Source organism: Bos mutus, chromosome 13 (genome assembly GCF_027580195.1).
Source record: "Bos mutus isolate GX-2022 chromosome 13, NWIPB_WYAK_1.1, whole genome shotgun sequence".
NCBI classification, from domain to species: domain Eukaryota; kingdom Metazoa; phylum Chordata; class Mammalia; order Artiodactyla; family Bovidae; genus Bos; species Bos mutus.
Genome location: NC_091629.1, coordinates 63,289,612 through 63,317,396, shown reverse-complemented (window position 1 = coordinate 63,317,396; position 27,785 = coordinate 63,289,612). Strand labels below are relative to the sequence as shown.

Here is a 27,785-nt window from a genome sequence, read left to right as displayed (position 1 = left end):
TCATTGCTTGGAGTGCTTTCATAAAGCACAATGGCCTTTTTCTAGTTCAGAAATGGGTGTATGTGGCTGAGCGCCCAAAGGTTTCCCATGTTGGAAATACTAAGATGGTGTTTTGTGATAAAGAACCAAATCGAGGAAAAACAACTGTGACAGCCGTTATTCCGTGTATGTTTGTATTTTGAGGGGGAAAGAGAAGGAACACTTGTTTCTTTTTTTATTTTTCCCCCCTTTTTCCATTTTAGACAAAGCCCGTTGCATTTGCAGTTCGGACAAATGTCAGCTACAGTGCAGCCCACGAAGACGATGTTCCCGTGCCAGGCATGGCCATCTCATTTGAAGCAAAAGATTTTCTGCATGTTAAGGAAGTAAGGAGAGTAACTGCAATTTCTAGCTGCATGATTTTTTTTTTTACCTTGAAATATCACTTCTTCTCATTGCTATGAAATAGCACGTGTACAGCCATGATTATATAACATACACATGAAATCAGTGCCTCTCAACCTTTTCCAAAATACATATAATCTTTTTAAAGAAGAAAAAAGTCACAGGCTTCTTGGAATAACCTCAAGGCTCCCCTGGGCTCTGTGACCCAGAAATCGAGAACCACTGGAGTAGATGATCCTTTTTTTATACTTAACCTGTACTTTTCCTTTTAATGTTTAACCTTGACCATGTGTCATTTGTCGCTCATGTCCCAAGTTTAAGCATCTGGGGAGAGTTTAATAATAGTATCTAGAATTCACGGTCTCTTCTCTGTGCTAACAAGGTCTAAACTCAGGCCGCTGGTGCACTTTCTCCTTCTTTGGTGGTGAAATGCTATAGGGGAAGGAGAAGTGGATGGAATTAGAGCCAATGAGACAAGAAATAGATATCAGGAACATCCCTTTTCCACCATGCCAAAAGCCTCCACTTTCCGTTAACAATGACTCAGTCTGTAAATTGGAAAAAATTCACTCTTAATTAAGGTTTATTTTGAGTCAACATTTATCAAAGCCTGCTCTGCCAGAGATTTCCCCTCCATAATGTTCTCAGGCTGTGAGCATGAGACTTTCTTGAACCTGTAGGAATTTACCATTGGAACACTTCCATCTAGGGAACAGTGTGTCCTAGGGAGCATATGTCAATGTAACTGCTCAGGCACTAAAGGCTATGAGCGAAAGAGGTGATGACTGCCACTGAAAAAGCCTAGAGAATATAGAGCCTACCATTTCTTTAACTTTTCAAAAGAGCTGTTATTTCTATTCAGCTAGGAAAAATTAAAAGTTAAAGTGTCAGTCGCTCAGTCGTATCTGACTGTTACCCCATTGGACTGTAGCCCACCAGGCTCTTCTGTTCATGGGATTCTCCAAGCAGGAATACTGGAGTGAGTAGCCATTCCCTTCTCCAGGGGATCTTCCCAACCCAGGGATTGAACCTGGGTCTCCTGCATCGCAGGCAGATTCTTTACCATCTGAGCCACCAGGGAAGGAAGTCCCTTGGCTAGGAAGGAAAAACAGAAAAAATTCTCAGAAGTACAACAAGCCTTAACTTTCACTTTACAACAGAAAGTTAGGTGAATCCAGGCTCCCATCCCAAGGGCTGATACTTAGAGAAAGAAAAGAAAAACAGAATGGATTTTCTTCTTTGAAATGCTGACTTTAAAAAAGAAAAAAAAAAAAAGCACAACATAAGAGTTATGAATTAAGTTTTGATTGAGCCAAAATGAGGACTATAGCCCAGGAGACAGCACCTTGGATAGCTCTGAGAAACTGCTCCAAAGAGGCAGGGGAGAAGCCGAGTATCTATGTGATTTTGGTGAAGGAGGAGTACATGCAATCAAGCACAGATTTTTGCAGAAGGTTTCTGCTGGTCATGAGGAGCAGTCATCATCAGGAAGAGCTTTAGTGCTTTCCTAGATATGAGGAGATGTAAGAATTAGGCTCATAAAATCAGCTCCTGAAAATATCTATCTGAAGACCTGTTCTGCCAGTTTTTTCAAAGCACAGGGTGCCTCATTTCTGTCCTCCACCCTGAACTCCTTTCAGGGAGTGTTGAAGGTCAGTGGCTGCAACAGCACATGATTTAATCCTTGCAGAGGTAGATGACAAGTGCCCGTTGCCAGTTTGTAGTTGACAGAAACGTTCAAGAACGGGCTTGAAAAATACTATTCATTTGAGGGACATCAAACCAGATCCTAAAGGTATAGGGTAAATACTCCAGGCACAAGAGAGAAATTACCAACATTCACATAAGTCGGGAAATCACTTGTGAACACCAGATTGTGGTCATTATAAACCTGTTTGCAACAAAGACACATTTTGCTCTGATATCAGATATTTCAGGTGAATGTCGTCAGTATTTTTCACTCATAATACTTCTAACTACTCTGATTATACAAGAGGAAGACATTCTGTAGCATTCCCTAGTTCCTAATGGTCTCTTGTCAGGAAGAGCTGTTAATCTTTGAATAGGAAGAGTTTACCCTCCTCGTGGTGCCAGCAGCTGCAATGGAATTCAGAAAATCTCACGGTGAGGAAAGTGAAGGCAGAGTCAAGCCAGAGATGGATTGTTGAGCATCCCGAAAATACTTCATTTTTAGCATACTCAACACCTGAACCTACAGGTTTCTTGACTTGTGATATTTGAGCCAGAGTTCTCTGTAATTGCCATAATACTTCTCTCCCCTGAAAAATGTTAACCGGGAAGATAAAGGATGTGAAGATTCATTTAACTTCTGTGCACTGATCTGAACAATTTTGATTTTCTGTTTAGAAATTTAACAATGACTGGTGGATAGGGCGATTGGTTAAAGAAGGCTGTGAAATCGGATTCATTCCAAGTCCAGTCAAGCTAGAAAACATGAGGCTACAGCATGAACAGAGAGCCAAGCAAGGGAAATTCTACTCCAGGTAGGAGACAAATATCAAGTGTTTGTGTCAGAGTTCAGACTGTATTATCATTCATGAACCGTTGGTTGCTGTAATCTCCAATCTTTATTTTGTGTTAGAAAACTTACATTGTATTCGTTTCTATAATGATGCAAAATCCATTGTCAATGACCATATTTTAGTATCACCAAGAATCTCTTTTGAGCGCCCACAAATAAGTCAAATAGAAGATGCTTTGTGGTTTGGAACATCCATCTCCGTTCACTAGTATTTTATAACTCTCGGGCTCTTTTAGTTCAGACTGGTGATACGGTTTACTGAGAGCATTACAAATCCTGTATTTTAAAAACATCACCCAGCCTCTCATTTTCATCCTCTTCAAAAGAGAATCAAATTAAGTGTTACCATGAAGGAAAGAAAAGAGCTAAGGTCATAGAGTATTAAATTCAGGCTTTAGTGCAGAGGAAATTCTGAAGCCCTAATCTTGCTGAAAATACTCTGGCATCAAGCAATCGTGGTGACTAATCCCAGTATCCGGAGCTGCCTGGCATGGTAAGAAGATGTTTTAGAAATGACAGTCTCAGAGACCAGCAAAGAGCAGCTCTTGTGGTCTCTGAGTTTCACTTTCACTTAAGAAACTCAATTTTCAGTTCTACCCACTGCTTAACACTTAAAGAGAAACTCGGTAAGAAAGCAGTTAAAATTGTCCTTGCAGATAGCAATTAGATGAGTTATATAATAAGCTGGGGCCAAATGATCTTTTTTCCTAGGAGTCTTAAGGCTGTTTGCCCCTCACCAGAATCTTTAGAAGGGCTCCTCGAATATGGAGTAAATGTGAAAATGACCCCCTTGCAGACAAGTACAGGAACACGATTTGCTTCTTCCAATGAGAGGATATGATATAGGCAAGTCTTTTCTTTAATGCAAATCACTAAGCTTTTGTTTCCTGAAGTTTATGTTTTATCTGTTTCTATGAGGACAAAAAATCCTTTGTCAAAGACCATATTTTAGTGTCGGCAAGAATTTTTTTTGAGTGCCCACACACAGGTCAAATATAAGATGCTTTGTGGTTTGGAACATCCATCTTCATTCACTAGTATTTTTTTTTTCTCTTTTTTTGCCTAAGTAGGTGAAAATATTGTTTTCTTGTTTTCTTATTCAGAGGTTTTTACATTTGTCTCCAAACATTTTAAATATACTTTTGTTTTGAGGGCATAGCTAGAATTCAGCAGTATTATAAAACTCAGATTTGTAAGTGAAAAAAAAAAAAAAATCAGCAGAAATCAAAAGCAGTAGAATTGGAGCCTGGCTCAAGAACATGACATTTTTATGGAATTAAACGTGAAGGGCAAATTTGCATTCTGGACATTTTGACTCTCTGCGCTGTTTGTCACAGTTTTACACAACTCAAATAATACTTTGTTAGGAAAATTCAAAGAGAATGTGAAATAAATTCAAAGACTTAATAGTTTAGGGGGAAAAAAAAAACTTCTGGAAGAAAATGTTTTGATCTTGCTAATGGGTATTTTTAAATAACTGCCAGAAATGGCTTCTCTAAATACCACTTTTTTACTACTTTTACATGGTGTCTGGTGTCCTTGTTAAACATGCTGGGGTATCTTTTAAGAACCTTAAAAAGCCACAGAGGCCTTCTGGTGGTTGCTTAAAGCTTTTGATGTTTGTCTTTTTTACGCATTAAAATGCCAGGATGGTAGCAACGAAATTCAGCCTGTCACTGGTATTTTAGTGGAATTTATATTTTCTTCTGAATAGTCATAAAATATTAAACATATATAAATATTTACAAAATCTCACCCTTGGATACATAGACACTGTAGCAGATTATGCCCACTAGACCTGGGCTTGGCAATGATAATAAACGTTTGGCCATAAGATTGTCTTGCTGACATTCCATGTCACTCTTAAAATATTCCTTTCCATCCATCTCTGTGAGGGGGTCATGTAGTGTATCATTTTGCATGCAGGTCACTGGTAAAAACATCAATGCCACTGATCTTATATTAACTCCAAAGTTTTTAAGACACTAAAGCATGTCTCAGATCAAACTTTAGAATTTGGTAGTTCTGAAGTTCAGATCATTCCTAAATGAGCCAAGTTGAACCCTCCATGTTAGCCATGTTTGAGAAATGTTCGAGGTATACTCTGAGAGTTAAATCATGGAACACTGTCACGCTCTCTCAGGTGTCTTTTAGAGAAGGGATCCCCAACCCCCAGGCCATGAACCAGTACCAGTCCCTGGCCCGTCAGGAGCCAGGTCCCATAGCAGAAGGTGAGCTGCACACAAGTGAAATTTCACCTATATTTACAGCCACTCCCCATCACTTGAATTACCTCCTGAGCTCCACCTCCTGCTCAAAGAACTCAGTAAATGTAACACACTTGAATTATCCAAAACCAATCCACACCCTTTGTTCCTTGGAAAAATTGTCTTCCATGAAACTGGTCCCTGATGCCAAAAAGGTTGAGGACCACTGTTTTAGAGGTTGGCAAATTTTATTATTGCTGTGTTGTTGGGTTTTCTTTTTAATAGATTGCTCATGAACACTTGAATACTGTACATCTTGGTACACAAAAAGAAGCAAGCTGCTTCTGGTGTACAAGAAAAAGGAGCAGGAACCCAATGAAAAAGAAACAAGTTTGGGTGTTAGCCTGCGGGTTCTATGCATTGCTTCCGAGAATCTTGAAAATGAGAAACAAAGGAAATCTTTGCTCTTAGTCTATTTGCGATCCTGGCAGAGTTTGACGGGTGCAGCAGGCACCCTAGTTTTCCTCAGTCTCTCAGGGCCTTTTCAAATTGAGCCTTGAATCTGAAACAAGAGACCTTGACACAGATGTTTCAAGCACTTCAGGAACCCACTGGGAAATTACCCTTTGCCTCCTTGGAGGCAAGGCAGATTTAAAGTTCAATAAAAACATAATGAGTAATCATGTTTATTGAGCAGTACAAATGTCTTCATCTCTGAAATAAGTGTCAGTTGTAATATAAACTTTTGCTTTACTCCAGTAAATCAGGAGGAAATTCATCATCCAGTTTGGGTGACATAGTACCTAGTTCCAGAAAATCTACACCTCCATCATCTGGTAAGTAGGTAGTAAGTGCTAAACAGTGCACGCTGCATTTCATGCTTTTCTCCGTCTTACCTAGCTGTGGGAGTGTCCATAGACCGAATCACTCGTTAACCCTCAAGATGTTCAGAGGGAGCAGAAATGAGAGTGGTGTTAGGAACAATATGGGCAACTTTCTGCCTTTGAAAAACCCAGACATGGTGTCAGTGTGTTCACGGTTTAGAAGATGATGAGCAGATCTAACTTTCTAGTCCCCTCTACACGGTTGTCCCTGGCACACTGTCATGGTCTGTAGATGAATGAACTTTCACCGTCAATCAGAGTGCCGTGGGAGGTGTTGGCCTTAGTGTTAAATTAAAAGAGAAGGATTAAAAAGTTTAGAAAAGTGAAAAGAAGGATAAAGTGATGATGGATTGATGGGTCTGACGTGAACTCTACCCAGGAAGCTCCTTGGAACATGGAGAAGACATACAGAGACACTGAACAAAAGATGGAAACACTTCCAGGAAGAGTAATGACTGTTTTCTTCCCAAAGCCCTGAAGAAGAATGTGAATTTCTGATTATTTTAGTATAAGTCAGTATTGTTCAAGACATACTTGAAAAATGATTCCTTGTCTATCTGCAATTCATTAACTGAATTTGTATTTGCTCAGCCTGGCAACTCTACCATTCTGTGTTGAACTTGGAGTTCTATATCAATAGGAGACAATTGGGTTGAATTGGGTGAAAATTTATGATTGGAGTCTTAGTTTGCTAAGAGATGCAATTGAGAGTCAGAGGAAGATGGTAAGGATGGGCCAGTGGAGCATTTGGGTGATTTCTAGGAAGCTAGAAGTGGGAAGAGGTCAAAGACAGAGACTTCTGCCCCTGTGGAGAAATGAAGGAACAGTATAATTGCACCATGACTGCCAGGTCTTAAGGGTCCCCCTTGTTACTGATGATTGTACCTTGTTCCCCGATGTTGGCAGCTTTCATAGACCCATCCCAGCTTCTTAGTTAAAACTAGAGGATTTGTTAAGTGAGCAAAGTCCGAGCACAATAAGAAATCAATTGTTTTAGAATGTATATTGATTTCCAAAGTCGAGTACTTACAACTAGCTATAATTCTAAGTTAAGTAAAATAGTATGTTTGAAATGAAACATCAGAGCCCTTTAGGTATGATGTGAGGTTGTCTTCCCCTGATTGGTGGTGATTAGATATTCCCTGAGTGCCCAATGGAAAGGAGGCTTCTCTCTACCCCTCAAATGGGTGGAGTTGCAGCAATTGTAGTGCAAACCTTGTTCTCTTCCTCTGTGTCTTCAAAACTGTCTCAGAGACTCCTGAGAACTGTCACTAGCTCCTCAAATAGGAAAATGCCAGTTCCTTGTGTTAAATAGCATCCCTGCCCTCAGATTGCCAGCCCCACTTCTGTCAACCCAGAAGTTTTCTGTTTCCTTTAATTGAAATGTAGCCTTCTCATCATCTTGACAATATAATGAGAGCTAATAACATGCATTTTGAAGAATGAGTGAGTGTGTTTCGAAAGTAACATTTCATTTCTGTAGCTGGATGTTATGTGTGTATGTGTTAAGTTGCTTCAGTCATGTCCAACTCTTTGCAATCCTATGAACTCTGTCCATGAGATTCTCCAGGGAGGAAAACTGGAGAATACTGCCATGCCCGTTAGTCATTCCTGAACATCAAGTTCAGTTAAGAGTTTCATATAATAAAGATGATTTTTTATTCAATATCCTGTGAGAACCCATAATGGAAAAGAATGTAAAAAAGAATGTATTATAGAATCACTTTGCTGTATGGGAGAAATTAACATGATATGTTAAATCAACTATACTTCAATTTTAAAAAGAAAAGTACAAATTATATTCTTTAACACATGGATAATTTTTGAAAAACAATCTCTTCATCATCATCACCTTACAACGTGCAAGTGCTGACATTTTTATTTGGTTAAAAAAAAAAAACAGTGTAAAGAAAAGAAAGAGATTTTTAACTTCACCCAAGTTTTATGCAGAGACAGTTTTATAATTTGGAATCACTTTTCTGAATACCAAGTGCAAACCACCCTGTGACTAAGTGAACTAGAAATATTAACCACCTACAAAATATGTAATAGATGCATTGTAGGCATGTGAGTGCTCAGTCTCTCAAGTCGTGTCTGACTCTTTGAGACCCCATGGAATGTAACCTTCCAGGCTTCTCTGTCCATGGATTTCCCAGGCAAGAATACTGGAGCAGGTTGCCGTTTCCTTCTCAGTTGGATCTTCCCGACCCAGAGATTGAACCCATGTCTCCTGCATCTCCCCCATTGGCAGGTGGATTCTCTACCCGTGAGCCACCAGTGAAGCCCTACTAAGTACGTTAGGCTCCTGCTGTGTTTTTGTATCAATACTACAATTTACCTAATAGAAAAACCTAAGAAAATTCTACAGAGCAGTTCCCCCAATCTTCTATAAAGAGGTTCCAGGGAAACCTGTTGAACCTATCAAATGTGGATTGGCCTCCAATGATTAATCGTCTTTTGTTTCCCAAGGCCCTGTCTACAAGTAAGCTCACCCATTATAAGACCAAAGAATAGAAGCACTTGCCCCAAGTAAATATAATTGGAGGGTCTCCAGGATTTGGGAAAGGAAAAATTTCCACCTCAGACTTCCGTGGTGGTCCGATGGTTAAGAATCCACCTGCCACTGCAGGGGACGTGGGTTTGATCCCGGGTGTGGGAAGATCCCACATGCTGCGGGTCTACTAAGCACACGCACCGTAACTACTGAGCCTGCAAGCCGCAACTCCAGAAGCCCATGCACCGAGAGCCCGTGCTCCACGGCAAGAGGGCCACCACAGTGAGAAGCCCGCACACCACAGCTAGAGAACAGCCCCTGTGCTCCACAACTAGAGGAAACCCAGGCCACAGCAACAAAGATCCAGCACAGCTGAAAATAAATGACCGTAAAAAGAAAAAGTAAAAAATTCCCACCTCACCCCTGGGGAACGAGGTAGTAGCTGGTTGCACAAAGCATACTGTATACCTACACGTGTGCGCAACCCTAGCACATCACTCAACTCGACCCAACTAAGATTACATTTGAATTTAGAGTTCAAAAAACATTTCCAAGGCTCTCTGCCAAAAGCAAAATAATTTTTAAAACTAAAGCATGCTCATGAAGAGGACAAAAATAAACTATTTTTAAAGGAGACAGTTTTCCCAAGTAAATACTAATGTTTGCCAAGGTATGCTGATGCAAGCATGAAATTTAAAAGGAGCATCTCACACCTCTCAGAATAAGAACCATCTGAGCCTATTAAAGTATATAGACTCATTTAAAGAGTCAAACACGCTTCTCAAGTTTTAGTAAATTTCTTGAATGTGTTTTGAAAGTAGCCAAATGATTTAGAATTCTGTGTCTCAGGACAAATGTAGATGCTTTTAGATCTAAGTTAACCAAAGTCAGGACTAGAAAACTGTGAAGTCTTCAGTTTGGGATTTTGAGCCCTTATATAAATGCAGGTAAATTGCAAACCTGACTCAGGCTGTGTGCGTGTGTGTGTGTGTGTGTGTGTAGCCAAACATCTGGGCTATGGCTCAGCTCAACTTTTTCTGCATTGCCATTCTTCCTTTAAATAAAAAACCCAATGGACCAATCATAAAATTCAGTTCCTGAACTTTACCATCCCAAGGTCCTGTCAACTCTGAAAGACCACTGAGTACCCTGAATTTCAGAGAGGCTGTCAAGGGTACTGTCCCTTGAATGTAGCCTTTATAAGTCCAATAACAGATTAGAAAGGTAGAGCATATTGAAATTGACCACCAAAAGGGAAACTGATTTGGGTGGCTGTTGTTTAGTTGCTAAGTCGTGTCAGACTCTCTTGTGACCCCATGGACTGTAGCCCATCAGATTTCTCCATCCATGGGATTTCCCAGGCAAGAACACTAGAGCGGGTTGCCATTTCCTTCTCCAGGGGATCTTCCTGACCCAGGGATGGAACCCGTGTCTCCTGCATTGGCAGGTGGATTCTTCACCACTGAGCCACCTGGGAAGCCCTTGATTTGGATTAAGACGTACTATAGCAGGGATTCCTAGTCAGTTAGGAACTGGGCTGTACTGCGGGAGGTGAGCAGCAGGCTAGCCAGCGAAGCTTCATCTGTATTTACAGCTACTTCCTATCACTCACGTTACAACCTGAGCTCCACCTGTTAGATCAGCAGCGGCATTAGATTCTCATAGGAGTGTGAACCCTAACCCCTAAAGTCAAGACATAATATCTTGAGATTACCACAAAATAGAAATAAAGTGCACAATAAATGCAGTGCCCTTCAGTTATCCCCAGACCATTCCCCCGACCAGGTCCATGGAAAAATTGTCTTCCCACAAAACTGGTTCCTGGTCCCCAAATGGTGGCAGACCACTGTACTGTGGGACTAATGAAAACCTGACCCACACCCTCTCCATCTTCTGCAGGAAGACACGAATAACATGCTCCCTAAACTGAGATTCAAGGAAGAGCCTCAATGGGTGGTGTACACGTCAGCATTAGTTCAAATCACTGGGCACGTTTCATAATGTTTCTGTTGTACAACACATGCTGATCCTAGAGCTTATCCAAAGGCACAGATGGGATAAAGAGAAAGACATATTTACTGGGCATATCTAACTACCTACCAGGAATTAATTCAGACCATTATGACTCATGGAGAAAGAGCACCCGACCTCAGCTTTATGCACGCAAGAGCTGATATTTGCAACACTGTGCTAACTGCCAGGTGTTTGCTCCATCCCAGTATTTCGACCTAATCAAATAAAGAGGAACAATTCAACAAGACAGCTCATTTTTGAAAGGCTGAGTGAATCATCTAACATCCATAATAACTTCAACATTGAAAAATAACGTGACGGCTTTCGGATGATCTCCGGTCATTTGGAAAGGTTCACGGTGCCTGTCGTGAGCCAGGGCAGCCAGTGTTTCACAGGGCATGGAAGCTACGGTGTTGAAACACCAAGCTGTCTGTCCTTTCACAAGAGTAATTTGGTCCTTAAATCTGAATGGACTGTGGTTTATGTTAAGAGAACGACATGAAAAGAGAGAGAAAGTGACATAAGTAATATGAGGTTTTCCTGGGACAAGTTGATTTCTTCTTTTCTTCTTCTACTTGATCCCATCTAAAGGACAGAATAATTTTCTAGTGGGCTCAACTCCATAATGTCTTCCTGAATCCTGACTCTTGAGGACATGACCCCACTCGGGAAGCTTAGGGAACTGGATGAGAGCACCAGGATCATTGCAGGATCTTAGCTGGAGAGGCAGCCTGGTGGAGCATATAGCGCCACAGAGGCAGAAGCAGATACTGAGCTTTTGTCAAAAACAAGTCCCTTCAACTCTGAGAATTTATCTTTTCAGTCTTGAGAAATAAGAGAGTTGCCGTTGATTATGCAAATACTTTCCAGCTCTGGTTTCTACCATGGATCAAATTCTGTAGTGATTGCATGTGGATGCATTGTATAAACCTCACAGGGAGATGATGAATCTTTTTCATTGAAGATGTTAATTTTTCAGTGCTCTGTTTTCAGAGCCAATGAGTTTAAAAGGTGAAAGCATGTCAAACCACAGACCTAAACCCCTCATTCTCCAGATGAGGAGATCAGTGGTATAATCCCTTGGGTTTTACTGCCCTTCTGCTGCTGCCTCTCATGTAAATCCAGTGAATTTATATAAAATCATCAGGAGGCTATTTAGGCTGTTGTATAAGATTCATTTGGAGGTCATCACATCCAGTGGCTTCTAATTAGTTTTCCATCAGACCTGCCTCAAGAGTGCCCAGATCATGGTGAAATCATTTCCATCTGGTCCATCCTGGGACCCTCTAGAGTCATTTGTCTTGTGTATAACTTCTTTATGTCACTGGATTTAGGATTTTCTGTTCTCTCTGTCCCTCACATGCCTTTTATAATTTCAGTGAACCATTTCACACTGCCCTTATGTTCAACCAAGCTCAAGAAGAAATTGGAGGCACAAAGTGATCAAGGTTGCTGATTATCTGAAAGCTGGCCTAAGCTATGGGAAGAATTGAAGGTTTTCTGTCCTGACAGCTGATTTGGAAAATATCAATATTATATTTGAAACTACAAATTAAAAAACTTGTTTCTCTAAAAACAAAATCTTATTCAATAGATTGAGCGTGAAACCAATGTATCCAAGCACACAGATATTATGAGAGGATCTTTAATTTGATGACATTCTTTATGTGTTTGACCTTGAAACTTTACTTTGTTGACTGTGCTTAGCACTGTGTGATAGATCTTTGACTGTGATTAGTTTTGTTTGCTTTTCATTTTATTTTTTTGATAACCAATTTTTCCTCTCCCGTCTACCTGATGATTTTTGAATTGTTTGTCTGTATATAGCTATAGACATAGATGCTACTGGCTTAGATGCAGAAGACAATGATATTCCAGCAAACCACCGCTCCCCTAAACCCAGTGCAAACAGTGTAACGTCACCCCACTCCAAAGAGAAAAGAATGCCCTTCTTTAAGAAGGTAACATGAACTTCCAAGCTTGCGTCTGTCCACGCGCTCAACTGCACTGCGTCACATTTCTAGTCCTGTGGACTGTCTGCGTCCTTGATAAAGCCAATAACATGCATGCTTTGTTATTCTTTGTTTCTTTTCCATGCTGCTGTAGCTAAGCAGAAGCAGAAATCGGTAAGTTCACATTGACATAAGCTGTGTTTATCCTGCCCCTGGCATCATTAGCATTCAGTCCCACAGTTAATATTCAACACGATCATTTCTGTCCTAAGAAAAGAATGTATCAAGCAGCTAATTGAGTCCATTCAGACCAGCTAAATTCAGTGAGTGACCTGTGGAAGCACCATTACAGTACCTAGCCTTTTTGATGGAATAACAGCTACCACCAAGGGCATTCGTTCCAACATTCTAGGAACGTCCAATGCTGAAGACTCCATTTGTAATGCACCTCTCTCGTGCATGCTTCTGTCTCTATCACTTTCTTTCCTCCGGAAATTTAACTGATAATCAAGCATATGAAAAACCATTATTAGATTCTGATTTATGATATCCAGATACATAGCTTGTACTAAAAAGAAAAATTTTTTTTTCAATTCTTCAATTTTTAATTTAGTCAGTTATTTAAACTTCTAATCCACTAGGTGCAAAATCTGCAGATGAACAAGACCAGTGGAAAACTGCAGGCTTGTTTTGGCGGTCTACTGTGAGTTCTTCCTATTGTCATATATAAATCCTCTCCCCATGTTCTTGCCTCCTCCGTCACTCAGATCTCAGCATCCCACCCATCGGACGGTGACACGGTGGCTGTGCGTACAGCCTTTGCCACTGGCCAACCAAGATGCTACCCAGTGATCCTCTTGGTTCCCTGACTGGAAACTAGGGTACTGCTGAGCTTTCTTGACTCCAAAATCTGTTTCTTCCAAGCACATTTTGTAGCTCTGAAGCATTATTTTTTGAGGATAATCTGCCCGTCCACAATCCCCACTCCTTTCTTTCTTTTATATACTACTGTCCACCGCCTGTTGTGCTGTGCTGTCTTTAGAGTCATTCTTTCTAATGTCAGCAAGTCCAGCACAACCTCTCACGACATACGTGGGCATGGAGTCGAACCTCCTCTGCCTCCAGCTCTCCACACCCTGAGCCCTTCTCTTCTGTACAGTAGGATTCTGCCCTGTGGAGGAACTGAGTCATCAATGAGGTGTCAGATGCTGAACTATGTTTTGTTTTGTTTTGTTTTAAAAAATAAATTGTGTTTGCTTTCATTGTGGAAGACCGAGATACTCCAAGCAAAAATTAAAACCCCTGGATTTTTGTGTGACCACCGAAAGCCACAGCCAACTATCCATCCACGACAGTGGGTCCATTTCTCTGGTCCTTTCTTCTTGTCACCGCTAAAACTTAGAGCCAGGTGACTTAACAGGGTTCAGAGCAGCAGAAACCTAAAAATTCAGCATTGCTCAGCTGCTCCGAGCTTTACCCAACAGGAACATGAATGAAAACCGTGTTTATTGATAGGTTTTTCTGAAGTTTGCAGACTCCTAAATTCCAAAACATGAAAAATGTTTATTGTAATTCTTCCACTAAATAATTTGAACAAATTACACTTAGCAGGAGAGGACAGATAAAAAAGGATGGTGTCCTGATTCATAGGGTATAAAGTTCCAATATTCCATCAAATAAGGTAATTTCTGTAGCTACCCTACTGATGAAGAAGCTGATTGATTAGCAGCATTGCTATTAATAGTTGGCAGTCACAAATCAAAGGAACCCAAGACCCATCTAATACTGGGCCACTGAATATTTAAAGACTTGAAATAAAATTTCTTGGAAGCTAAAATGCATGCAACTGATATTCCTAATTATAATGATGGAAAAGGTATTCTTAGACCGCATAGTTATAAGGACTTGGCTTCTAAATATTTTCAATCTGATCCCAGGTGGTATAAATGCAATAACTGAATAATTTTGCTGAATTAATTTCATGTCATAATCTCATGAATATGCTTATGATGCCTTCGGCACAGGTATTCATTCTTCTTATGTTGTTAATGATGTGGTCAGCTTCAATATAGACTTTTCAAAACCAAAAAAAAAAAAAAAACAACCTGAGATGCAGTAAGACTGTTTTCCATGTTTTAGGTTGCTTTTAGAGTGATGCTTGTGTGGCCTTTGTGCTGTCACTGTATTATGTTTGTCTTGGGTTTGTTGGTTGGTTGGTTTTTTTTCTGTTTAAAAATGTATTCTACCTTGATTGTATCTATTAAAATTCATTTTGAGCACTAGATAAAGCTTTCAGCAGTAAAATTTGAGACGGCACAGTCACAGTCATATCTTCTCCCCTCCGATTCTATCGTCCATGACTATGGGCAAAACTCCAGTGGAAACTTTTGAATTTGAAATGCTTTTTCATCCCCTCGCCATGCCCCAAGCAAAGTAAATTCGATCCAAGTCAGAAAGTTGGTAAAGGGCCATCTTAAGCAACAGTAATGTGTTCTTGAACGACAGCCTGATGCAAAAATGGCATTCACACTTGCGATAAGTTGACAAAATTCTTGCAGTAGTTCAGAGAAGATTTTTCTTTTGGTCTGGGTGATTCTTAACATATATGTATTTTTCAGACACTTAGTGCAGGAAGACTCCTGCCAGCATGATTTGTTTATCTGTGTCTTAGGCCATAGTTGTCTTCTACATTAAAGAAGTCATTTTTTTCCCCAGTCACTTTAACATTTTCCTCTATTAAAATAGCCAATTTTAAGATCTTTAAAAAAATAAGTTATCTAATTTGGGGGAAAATCTTTTTTGTCATTATTGTATTAGAAGCAGAAGAGCTGAAAATTGTTGCAAGTTTTAGAAATGGCTACAAAGTTAGGTCCTCCCCCTGCTCTTCTAAAAAAGAAAGAAATTCTTGTGGGAGGGAAGGAGTTAGTTATGTAAGGGAAACACCTCCTAACCAGTTCTTGAGAAGCACATGAGAACTGCAGGAGGACAGTGAGCCTTGTGAGGCCATGGAGGCCTGCTCGGGCATTTTAACGCATCAGAAGCAGCTTCCCTCCAAGACCCATAAACCTGACATTATAAGTGTTTAAGTTCCAAAGGATAGAAACCAAAAATCTAAACATATAAATCCATCAGCTGTGAAGAGTGATCATGATTCCATTTACTGAAACAAGCATGCAGGCTCCTCCAAACTCTCACAGCAAAACAGAAACTGTCGAGTATTTGGTCACAAAAGACCAAGGTTTTATCCAGGTAAGACCAACATCTAAGACCCAAAGACCTTTCTTTTCTTTGTCATTAACCACATGAGGTCTGATCATTCCACTCTTGAGAAAACTCAAATGCATCTGAAAAGCAGTATTAACCTCCGGTCAAGCTTTTAAAAGCACCTCTCCTGCATGAGGCATGTTTTTGTCTGTTCTAACTAGTTTTTTTTGTTCAAAAGCAGCCCCTCCTGCATTAGGAACATCAGGAGCATTTGAGGAGAGCCAGAAAACTGTAGACAACTCAGTCACTTTGAAACATGAAGGAAATAAAACCACCCAGTCTTGGGTTGGGTTTATTTAGAAAAAGAAGCCAGTGCAAAAAGAATGGCAGTGTCTGGGAAGTTAGTGCCTGGTATCACAGAGTTGAGAAAGAACAGTTTGTGCCTTATATATTTGAGTTCCCTCTGCCTTTTAACCATCTGAAGGCGTCTCCTCTCTCTGCAGACAGAGCACACCCCTCCGTATGATGTGGTCCCTTCTATGCGACCTGTGGTCCTGGTGGGCCCCTCTCTGAAGGGGTATGAGGTAGGTAGCTGCCCTCTGGCGCATCCTTGACCTTGCATGCTGACCTGACCTTGCACACCTCCCTCTCCTGACTCTTGAACTGGGAAAAAAGCTGGTGGCAGCAAAGCACGTTGTTTTCAAGCCACGGGGTACATTGCTACAGTTCTGTTCCGTTTTGTTGCCTTGGAGATGTATGCATGCCACAGTTGACTCTGGGGAGAGAGTGTCAAATGGAGAATGATGGAGGCCCCTTGCAATGTTGTTAACAGTCCCTCCAAGAGTGAGTTTGGGGAACTTTGTCTTTTTTCATTGTTAATATATCAAAGCTCAGCCACAGAAAAAGGGAGCGACCCTCACATGCTACTTTTTCCCAATGGGACGCCTGGATTTTTAACATTAAGAGGAATAAGACTGTTTTATCATAATTAGTAATGTTTTTTTCATGTCTTATTGCTTGCTCAATTGCAGGTCACAGATATGATGCAAAAAGCACTGTTCGATTTTTTAAAACACAGATTCGAAGGGCGGTGAGTATTTCAGAATTCTGGGTTTTGTGGATCTTTTCCTTAAAGATGATGAAACTGAAAGCTGGGTGGGACAGGCGGGTGGATCCTAAGAGAACACTGGCTTCTCAAGCCTCTGTGGTGACAGGATGTAAGTTCCATTCAGTTCGATCTGATTCAGTACATATTTATCATACTTAGTCCACACAACCTCAGCTCTCCGTTCCTACACCTGTGTCTGTAGCTGAATTTGGTCACACCCCTGCTGACGAGTCTCCCCCTGAATTCACGACGAGCTGGCCCTCGGTGCTGCCCAGGAGTCATGTTCTGTGTGCCTCTTACATCCACTTTTCTACTCTTCTAAAAGGCTTTCACAGCATCTCCTTTCTCATCAAACCCTTCTCCTCTCGAGCTTCCTGGTGAACTGGCTTCCTGTTGCTTTGAGCAAACGAAGCAAGCAGAGGAGACTATCCAGGTGTTCCCACCAGCCGCACACCCACCCCCTTGCTTATTTGCCTGAATGTTCTGCCTTTTCTCCTGTTACTGTGAGCGATGGCCAACCCTCTACCTGGGGCTGGATCCCATTCCCCATCTCCACCCACACAGCTGTCACAGGCCTTCCCCTTCTCTGCTGAGCCAGGTATTGTGAGGAGCAAAATCAGACAAGGGCCTTGGCTTCATTGAGTTTACTGGGGGTGTATTGAATGGCAGCCTTGAATCAAATAACCAGTAGGCACCATAGTAACGTTTCAGCCAACTTCAGAAGCATCAAAGATAGGATTGGAGTCTAAACTGGAAGCTTCCAAACGTAAACTAAGCATAGGTTATTGGGAACCTGGGAGCAGACAGAGCTAGGGTGTATTTCTGTATCTTTCATGAGACACACTGGGTGCCTCTCTTCTCCACATTCCTTTCCTTTTCCTGTCTGGCAATACAAGTGCAGTAAATGGAATCTGTAGATTTCACTGTTCTTTTAAATCTCTCACTTTCTTCCTTGAACACACCAGCTTTCATGACTGTTTCATGTTTATATTGATTTCTGGTCATGAGGTAGGAGTTAGATAAGCCCCAGGCTGAACACCTGAAGCTGGCATCCTGCTGCCCTTTGAAAGACCAGAGTTGGGCACAAGCGAGATGATTAGCCAGAGACAACCTGGAAAACTGCCCCAATAAGCAACTTTCTATTGTGCAAGCTTACTCCAGGTTCCCCCATGTGCTTTCCATACATACTGTGCTTCCAATAAATTTTGTCTCTTTGTTGAACTGTTTCTTCAAAGACAAGGACCAAAATCTATTCCACAGCCAAAATCAGTAGGGGAGGCAGGGCAAAGGGGGGAGCTTTTATAGCAGGATATTGTTCGTTCAATTCAGTTGCAAAGTCTTTTCTGACCCTTTGTGACCCCATGGACTGCAGCACACCAGACTTCCCTGTCCTTCATCAACCACCAGAGTTCGCTCAAGCTCATGTCCATTGAGTCAGTGATGCCATCCAACCATCTCATCCTCTGCTGCCCCCTTCTCCTCCTGCCCTCAGTCTTTCCCAGCATCAGGGTCTTCTCCAATGAGCCAGTTTTTGCATCAGGAGACCAAAGTATTGAAGCTTCAGTTTTAGCATCAGTCCTTCCAATGAATATCCTGGATTGATTTCCTTTAGGATTGACTGGTTTGATCTCCTTGCTGTTTAAGGAATTCTCGAGTCTTCTCCAGCACCAAAGTTCGAAAGCATCAATTCTTCAGAGCTCAGCCTTCTTTATAGTCCAACTCTCACATCCATACATGACTACTGGAATAGTAGTAGAACTGAAAGCAAAGGACTGAAAGAGACAGAAAATGAAAACTAGAATCTGTGTTTCAAAAAAGCCTTCACGAGACTTCCCTGGTGGTTCAGTGGTTAAGAATCATCCTTCCAATGCAAGGGACACAGGTTCAGTCCCTGGTCAGGGAACTAAGATCCTACATGCCACGAGGCAACTAAGCCTGCATGCCACACTCAGAAAGAAGCCTGTGCCCCACAGTGAAGACCCAGCACAGCCAAAATAAAAAAACAAAGACTTTAGAATCAGAGTCTTCCTAATCAGATGTTCCTCAGTAGATAGTTTTGCTTTGCATGGTTTATAAAATATAATTTATCTCATGCTGGGAATCACAGCTTGATCTTTGGGCCTTCAGCTTGGTCTAGGCTCTGGCCCAACCTCTAATTGGGCCCATGTAGCTTTCACTTCTGTGTTCTTGACTTTGTCATTTATCACCATTTAGAATTGTCTACATGAACCTACTTACCCAGAAAATTCTGCTAGACCGGGCACTTTACTCTCTATGACTGAGTTAACCCACTGCTCTTTTCTAAATGCCAAAGATGGGGGAATGAGATGGGTTCCCTGACCTCTATTTCAACCTGAGTTAAGTTTTGAACTTGGAAGACAGACTCCAGCTACAGGGTGCATCATGGACCCATGTTCTACGGTGTTAGCCATCCAGATTGATTTCGTTTAAGAAACAAAGACAGTATTTTCAGTGTTGTATCAGTCTTCTGTTTCTGGCCCAAACTAGTTGCCATGTGGCTTTATGAATGGACCTGCCATGGTTCCTCTGAACTCTTAAAACTGGAATTCACCACTATAGGCCTGTGATCACCAATTATGATATTTGGCAAAACTAATACAATTATGTAAAGTTTAAAAATAAAATTAAAAAAAAATCCTCAGAGGAAGGAAGGGGCTTCCCTGTTAGCTCAGTCGGTAAAGAATCCACCTGCAATGCAGCAGACCCTGGTTCAATTCCTGGGTCAGGAAGATACACTGGAGAAGCAATAGGCTCCCCACTCCAGTATCTTGGGCTTCCTTTGTGGCACAGCTGGTAAAGAATCTGCCTACAATGTGGGAGACCTGGGTTTGATCCCTGGGTTGGGAAGATCCCCTGGAGAAGGGAACGGCTACCCACTCCAGTATTCTGGTCCAGAGAATTCCATGGACTATATAGTCCATGGGGTCGAAAAGAGTTGGACACGAATGAGCAACTTTCACTTTCAGAGGAAGGAATACGGTCTGTAAAACAGAATTTCAATAAAGTCATGCAAAACGTTAACTCTTTCACTCAAGGCAAGACATCCAGAGTTAGTAAATCACACACTGTCTGCTTCTGGTCGGCCAGACAGCCATAGAGGGTGGAAACTCATAACAAGTATGAGTGTGGCTAATCCTAAATAGATATGCAGTTATAGGAGGGGAAAATGAATCACTCCTGTGTTATCTATTAAGCAAAATACTTTTTTTGGCCATGCCACACAGCATGTGGGATCCCAGTTCCCTGATAAGGGATCGAACCCACATCCCCTGCATTGGAATGGTGAAGTCTTAACCACTGGATCACCAGGGAAAACTCAACAAAGTATATTAAAAAAAAAAAAAGGAAAGCCCAAGAGGGAGAAAATATGAAAGGAAGGATTGGGGATAAAAAGATTCTTGATAGGAATTATTTTTTGTGCTAAAACCCAGTTAGGTTCATGTGTTGATGCCCTGGAGAGTTGTCAGAATCAAGACCTTCATTGCTAAAATAGCCTTAAGTGTGTCATGTCAGAGAAGAGATGATGAGTCATTGTCCTTTCTCTTATGTGCACTGGACAAGCCCATTTCAGTCAGATCCACCCTAAACAACCGTGTCACCCCGTGAACAAAGCAATCTTCCTGTTCACTTAGTAGGACAATGACAGGTAAATTAACAAGGAAATTGGGGGCAAGAAAAAAAAGCCACCATCAGTGATGAATTCAATTGTCCTCTCCAGCGATTCTGAAAATGTCAGGTCTTGTCACAGAAGCGTTTGGCATGTGTACTGAATTCTGTAGGGAGGGGTCCGTGGTGAACCCTGTGCTAAGGAGTCTTACTGGAAATCAGTGCTGGGAAACATGACATCACTTTGTCGTGTGGAAAACGTACTTAGATGTGTGGCAGGTTCTTCTGAACCTGTGGTTGTCTACCCTGGCTGCCGATTTAAAACCAGCAGAGGTTTTAAAATGTAGCAAACTTAGGAGATGTCCTGGCAGTTCCCTAGTGGCTCAGACAGTAAAGAATCCACCTGCAATGCAGGAGACCCAGGTTCAATGCCTGGGTAGGGAAGATCTCCTGGAGAAGGGAACGGCTACCCACTCCAGTATTCTTGCCTGGAGAATTCCATGGACAGAGGAGCCTGCGGGCTACAGTCCATGGGGTCACAAAGAGTCAGACACGACTGAGCAACTGAATCTTTCACACTTTCACTTTTTGGTGGTTCAGTGCTAGAACTCTGCACTTCCACCGCAGGGCACAAGGATTCCATCTCTGGTCAGGGAGCTAGGATCCTGCAACCCATGTGGCATGGCCAAAAAAATTTTTTTAATTAAAAAAAAGTCATGGACTTGTATCCCACCTGTGATTAAGTGAAGCCCAATGTCTAGGATGGGACTTGATTTAACTGTAAAGTCTTCTCAGGCAGCTTTGATACACTGCAAGTGTTGAGGACCACTCCTCTACACTGAATTGTCCCCAGGCTTTTGCCTTTAGGATTTTCAGGGTCTGTTTTTTGGTGGAACCTCAAGCAGTGACGATTCCAGAAGCATCACTTAAGGAGTTGCAACGGGACAGTAGCTCTCCGCCTGCAGCCTATAGAGCAAACCACACAAGCAGGGCAGTGGAAGCCCAGCCAAGTAATACCATATGCGGATAAAACAAAGCCTGTGCGGCAGAAAGGAAGTTGGATCATTAAAGAAAATCCTGTCCCCTGGCTGAATCCCCCCAGGCTGACTGTGAGGGGCTTCCGGCCTAGTTTTGTGTGTCTTGTCACCACTGTATCCCCAGGGCGTCTCTCTCAGGGGGCAGCCTGTCTCCCAGTGAGTGTCCAGGGCTCTTTAGATCCTGGTCCTCGGCAGGCCTTGGGTCCCACTCAGGGGTCCTGGTTTAATGCCCAGCACTTCAGGTCCTGACTCCTTCTCTGCATACAAAACCCTACCCACAGTATCCCCATATGTCCTTATTGTCATGCATAATTTTTTTATTGGAGGATACTTGCTTTACAATGTTCTGTTAGTTTCTGCTGTACAATAGCATGAATCAGCTGTCTGTGTGTGTGTGCGTGTGTGTGTGTGTGTGCGCGTGTGTGCGTGCGCCCCTCCCTTTTGAGCCTACCCCACCCGACCCCTCCAGGTTATCACAGAGCGCTGAGCTGAGCTCCTTGTGCTATACAGCAGCTCCCACTAGCTTTCTATTTTCCACATGGTGTATTTATGTCAAACCTCATCTCCCAGTTCATCCCACCCTCCCATTCCCCCTGTGTCCGCACATCCGTTCTCTACGTTTGCGTCTCTGTTCCTGCCCTGGAACTAGGTTCATCTGTACTTTTTTCTATATTCCACATACATGCTTTAATATACAATATTTGTTTTTCCTCTTTCTGACTTCCTTCACTTTGTATGACAGACTCTAGGTCCATCAACATCTCTACAAATGACCCAACTTCATTCCTTTGTCCTGCACTGCTTTTTTGATGGCATTTAATGCCACCTGACATCAGACTTTGTCTATATCCCTGCCTCCCTCCACCCCACAAGAATCTGAGTTCCATAACAGTGCTCTGAATGAAGATTTCCACCTAGTAGGCACCTCATAAGTCTGTGTGGAATGACCGATACCCTCCATGCCATGCAGGTGCTGAAAGGAATATCGTTACATCACTCTACTCTACCACCCCAACCCCCAAATAAATAAAGACATTTTTAAACAATTGCTGAACACCTGTCATCTGAACTCAACTTGTGAATGCCTTGGGAAGTCAAAATGAAACTGTTTAATATTAGTGGGTTTAATATTGCTTTTCTGGTTATCGCTTTTTCCATGTAAAGTAAAATTGTCCTCTTTATACAACAAACTTAATCAAATGCACTTAATTTTTGTACATAGGTGTCCTACTCCACAATGTAAAGGAATAAACTATTGATACAACATCATGAGTGAATCTCAGATCCCTTATGCAGAGTGAAAGAAGCTCAGCTCAAGAGGCTACAGCGATGTTCTGGAAAAGGCAAAACCATAGGGATAGAAAACAGCCCGTGATTGACAGGGGTGGGGTCAGGAAGCTAATGGAACTGTTCCATGTCATGAATGTGATGGTGGAGACAGGACTTTATGAATTGGTCCAAATTCAGGAAACTGTACACAGTAAAGGTTACAGTATATAAATCAACAGAGTTTTATTTTGCAAAAGCCAGTAATTCCTTTTCCACACTTTACCGAATGTCCTGCTCTCCAGAGGCAACCACTTTTAACTCTTTCAGTTTTCAGTCCTTGCCTCTACATCACATGCTTCATTCACCGATAGGCATTCTCTCTGGACTTCCTCCGATGAAGACTATTTAGCTGCCTCATGCATATTCCTCCTGTTTGTGTCTCTCACATCTACACACCTGCATCCATCTCATCCTTCACTCTCCCAACAGGTACATCATAATTTTGGCTGGTTCTATATTTTGGATCCATTGTGACCGTGTAAATAAGATTTCAATGAGCCATGTCATATATTCGCATTACTTTTTCTGATGTGTTTTCTTTGTGGCATCTATGAGATGAATAATTTTGCTTTTCACACATGCTTAATTTTCTATATAGTTGGTGCCAGTCCAGCCCCATGCTCTTTCCCTGGTTGTTTCAAGTTCCTCACAATAGATTCGTACACATCCAGGTGTCCTTCGGCTGTGTCTTCCCGAACCTCTCTCCAGGAATGTCCTGTCCTGCCCCGGCCTGGGTGGTTTGTCTCTGTGTTGAGTGCATATATGTCACTATGAGACAGCTCTGCTCATTATGCCTATCACCACCTTTTTGGGGGTGTGAACCCCTTTTCCCTAGATCAGCTGATCTCTCAAGATTCACCTCCATCATTTTTGTCAACAATATCCTCTGACAGTTTCTTTAGAAAGAGGACATTAAAACTTTTGAGACCCTGAATGTCTTTTAAAATGCCTTTAATCAGCCCTCTTATTTAACTGATAAATGGTTAAAATGGTTATGGGATTCTGATTGGAATAATTCCCTGTCCCCCGCCCAGAATTTGTAAGGATTTTTGCTCGATTGCCTTCTGTCTCCATTGTTATGTGTTTTGGGGTTTTTTTTTTGGGGGGGGGGTTCCAATCTTAATATTTTTTATTGAAGTGTGGTTGATCTATAGTGTTGTGTCAACTGTTGCTGCTGTTGAGAAGAGCAAGCATTTCCATTCCTGACCCTTTGTAGGGGAGCCACCTTTTCCTCTGGAAGCTTTTAGGCTTTTCTTTGTGCCTAGTGTCATGACATTTACAAGAACATGTCTTGATGTGGAAGTTTCAACCTTTCTGCTGGGCTCCCCCTTTCCATTTGGAAAATCAGACTCTTAATTCTATTTTTTTTTTAACTTTCCTCTCTTGTGTTTTCCTTGTTCTCTTTTTCCTGGAGCTCTTATTGGAAGTTGAACTTCCTGGGTAATTCTCTAGTTTTTATGCCTTTATTCTCCTATTTTCCATCTCTTTGTCTTTTCAGTTTTACTCTTTAGAAGATCTCCTTAACTTGGTCTTCCAGCCCCTCTTTTGAATTTTCATTTCTACTGTTATATTTTTAATCTCCAAAAATGCTTTCTTAGTCTGAGTCTTTAAATAGAATTTTGTTCTAGTTTCGTAGGTATAATCATGTCTTAGCATTCAGCTTTGGGCATTAGTCATAGGTGGTTTTTCTGTTTGTCTTGGTCTCTCATGTGAGGAGTTCTCCTGAGATGCCCAGGGATGACTGGTGTGCTCAAGTATAATAACAGAACATCAAATAATCAACTGGAGATTCTGTGCTCGTAAGATACAGTGTTCCCTGTAGGACAGCCCCACTGGGCAGTCTCCATGGGAAACCCCCAAAGCCTATTCTTTGGGTCTTTTCTATTTGTTGGTCAGATTCCCCCTGAGAAGAATCTTCCATTCTGACACCTAGGGGATATACCCTTGGCTACCAAAATTCTAGGATGAGGAAGAGGACTGGGGGCTCAACATTTCGACTCCTTTTCTTCTCTCTGTCCCTGCTCTCTGTAGCACCCCCTTGTCAGATGCCCTGTTTTACTTCCTGGAGAGACTAGACCAGTCAGTGGTCTTATACCACACAGGAAAAGGACGGCCACCTCATGGCTTGATGTAATAAAGGGGAGGTGGAGGGGTCGAACTGTGGAACAGACTTTTAACGAAATCTCTTATTTTTCGTGCCCCCTTCACCTTCTTCTTCAGAGGCCTGATGAGCCGTTTTACTCCACATTTTCCCTGCTGCTGGCTTGTTCGTTCAGCCCAGTCTCCAGCCTAAGTCATTTACTCTGCCCAGCTCCCAATTTTGTTGTCCCCATGTCTACCCTATTTGAAATGACTCCCCACTCCTTGACTCATGATTGTCACAACACCCTCTGGGTCTTCTTCAGAACAGTCCTCTTAACCTGTACTACTGTATTAATTTCTTATTTACGACCCATCTCTGCTGCTCGGCTCTCTTAGAGAAGATCTTGTTTGTCTTGTTCTTATTTATTCCTCAGGCCGATCACAGCACCATACTTACAGGAGGGATTACAGCACAAGGGCTAAGAATATAGGCTCTCTGGAGTTCTGGGTTCAAATTGCAGCTTCATCACTTTTAGGAACAGTATAGCCTTAGATAAACAATCTACCCATGGCTCATTTTTTTTTTTTTTTTTTGCATCAACAAAAGTGGGAGAATATCCTCTCCACTGAAGTTTTTAGAATGATTTAATGAGTTAATCCGGGTAATGAGATAATGCTGAGGGCATGCCTGGCACTTGGTAAGCAACTGATACATGCTGAGTTAGGTAGGTACAGAATTAAAATGAATGATCAGCTATACCCCAACAGAAAATAAATAAAAAGTTTAAAGAGAAAAATGAATGATTAAGTGCCCTAACATTTCTTTGTTGAAAATATGGTCTATATTGTGGCTCAGCTAGTAAAAGAATCCACCCACAGTGTGGGAGACCTGGGTTCGATCCCTGGGTTGGGAATATCCCCTGGAGAATGGAAACGCTACCTGCTCCAGTATTCTGGCTTGGATAATTCCATGGACTGTATAGTCCATGAAGTTGCAAAGAGTCGGACACACACAACTGAGTAACTTTCACACTTCACTTCATGTATCATACTTGGATGAGTTTGGAGTATGCATTTCTGTCCCCTTTTATTCAGTGGTTAACCTCAGATCTTCTGTTGCTTTTTCGCCAACAGGATTTCCATCACAAGGGTCACCGCCGACATCTCACTGGCCAAACGCTCTGTCTTAAACAATCCCAGTAAGCATGCAATAATAGAAAGATCCAACACGAGGTCAAGCTTAGGTAAGTGTCCGTCACCAATGAGCTGAAGCCATTTAAACCTTTTTTGCTGAGGCCACCAGTGAGCAGATCTGACTAGATGATAATTCCGTGTGTCAGAGTGCATAGGCAAAACAGACAGGTGTCACCAGTAGCCACTGCTACTGTCTTAGTGATTTCATGGTATGAAGGATTTGTTTGGAAAGTTTTTGAGTTAAAAATTCCACAGGCTGTCAGCATGAATGTTTTGGATGGTGTCTGTTTTCACGAACATGAGCTTTGGTGTCCATAGACTCTAAATAAACTCCTCACTTTGACAACAGTGTTGTCACAAGCAAAGTCATTAATATCTTTAAGGCTCAGTTTCTGTTACTGAATCAGACTTGGCTCTGCTCACCTGCATGCAGTGAAGCCAGTCTACTGATGCAGGGTTGTGGTGAAGGAAAGTGCAGCATTTGTTGCAGCTGCCAAACAAGGAGAACAGGCAGCCCATGTTCAAATGCTCTGAACTCCCTGATGGCTTCAGGGAAGGGGCTGCAGGGGAGAAGATCAGCTCGTGCACAGTTCTAGGATTGGTTGGCATCAAGATGACGTCTCAAGCATCATCAACCTTCTGGTTTCAATCAGTCTAGCTTCTCTGTTCTTACGGTCAGCAGTTTTCATCTGGTGGGGGTCTGCTTCCTGTAAAAACAATTTAGGAATGTGTATCCAGCCTTTATATCTTTCAAGAACTGGGAGTTTGTTGTTTCTGCTATGTGGCTGCTTTATAGTCTAAATCATTACTAGTTTCCCAGCCCAACAGCTATTCTTTGCTTCTACATTTTCACATTTCTCAATCATTAACTTTTTTTAAAAAACAATGTTGTGATAGTTTCAGGTGTAAAGCAAAGGAACTCAGCCGTAAATATACATGTATCCATTCTTTCCCAAACTCCCCTTCCATCGAGGCTGCCACATTAAACTGAGCAGAGTTCCCCATGCTATACAGTAGGACCTTGTTGGCTTTCCATTTTAAATACAGCAGTGTGTACATGTCGATCCCAAACTCCCTAACTATCCCTTCTCCCGATCCTTCCCCCTGGTACCTGGTAAATTTGTTCTCTTAAGTCTGTGAGTCTTTTTTGTAAATAAGTTTGTATGTATCATTTAAGATTCCACATATAAGGGATGTCATACAATATTTCTCCTTCTCTGACTTACTTCACTCAGTATGACAATCTCTACGTCTATCCATGTTGCTACAAATGACATTATTTCATTCTTTTTAATGGCTGAGTAATATTCCATTGTATATATGTACCACATTTTCTTTATCCATTCCCCTGCGGATGGACATTTAGGTTGCTTCCATGTCTTGGCTGTTGTAAGCAGTGCTGCAATGAATACTGAGGTGCATGTATTCTTTTGGACTATCTTTATCTCCGCATATGTGTCCAGAAACGGGACTGCAGGGTCATATGGTAGCTCTATTAGTTTTTAAAGGAACCTCCTTGCTGTTCTCCATAGTGGCTGCACCAATTTACATTCCCACCAACAGTGTAGGAGGGTTCCCTTCTCTCCACACCCTCTACAGCATTTATTGTTTGTGGGTTTTTTGATGATAGCCGTTTTGACTGGTGTGAGTTGATATTTCATTTTAGTTTTGATTTGCATTAGTCTCAAAATGACTCATGTTGAGCATCTTTTCATGTGCCTCTTGGCC

General features: G+C 41.8%; 1 protein-coding gene across 4 annotated transcripts in view; it reads left to right on the top strand.

Moving 5' to 3' along the window:
* The window catches only part of CACNB2 (calcium voltage-gated channel auxiliary subunit beta 2), a 425,961-nt gene that overhangs the window by 380,914 nt on the left and 17,262 nt on the right, over window positions 1–27,785 (top strand). For 3 of the 4 annotated variants that reach the window (XM_070381887.1, XM_070381888.1, XM_070381889.1), the window contains 7 exons: window positions 243–365; window positions 2,752–2,888; window positions 5,893–5,969; window positions 12,352–12,485; window positions 16,184–16,264; window positions 16,712–16,770; window positions 25,998–26,107. In XM_070381887.1, the coding sequence (XP_070237988.1) occupies window positions 243–365; window positions 2,752–2,888; window positions 5,893–5,969; window positions 12,352–12,485; window positions 16,184–16,264; window positions 16,712–16,770; window positions 25,998–26,107 (721 nt within the window). Of the gene's footprint in view, window positions 1–242; window positions 366–2,751; window positions 2,889–5,892; window positions 5,970–12,351; window positions 12,486–13,117; window positions 13,180–16,183; window positions 16,265–16,711; window positions 16,771–25,997; window positions 26,108–27,785 lie in introns of all 4 variants that reach the window. The other variant, XM_070381891.1, reaches the window with a different exon arrangement.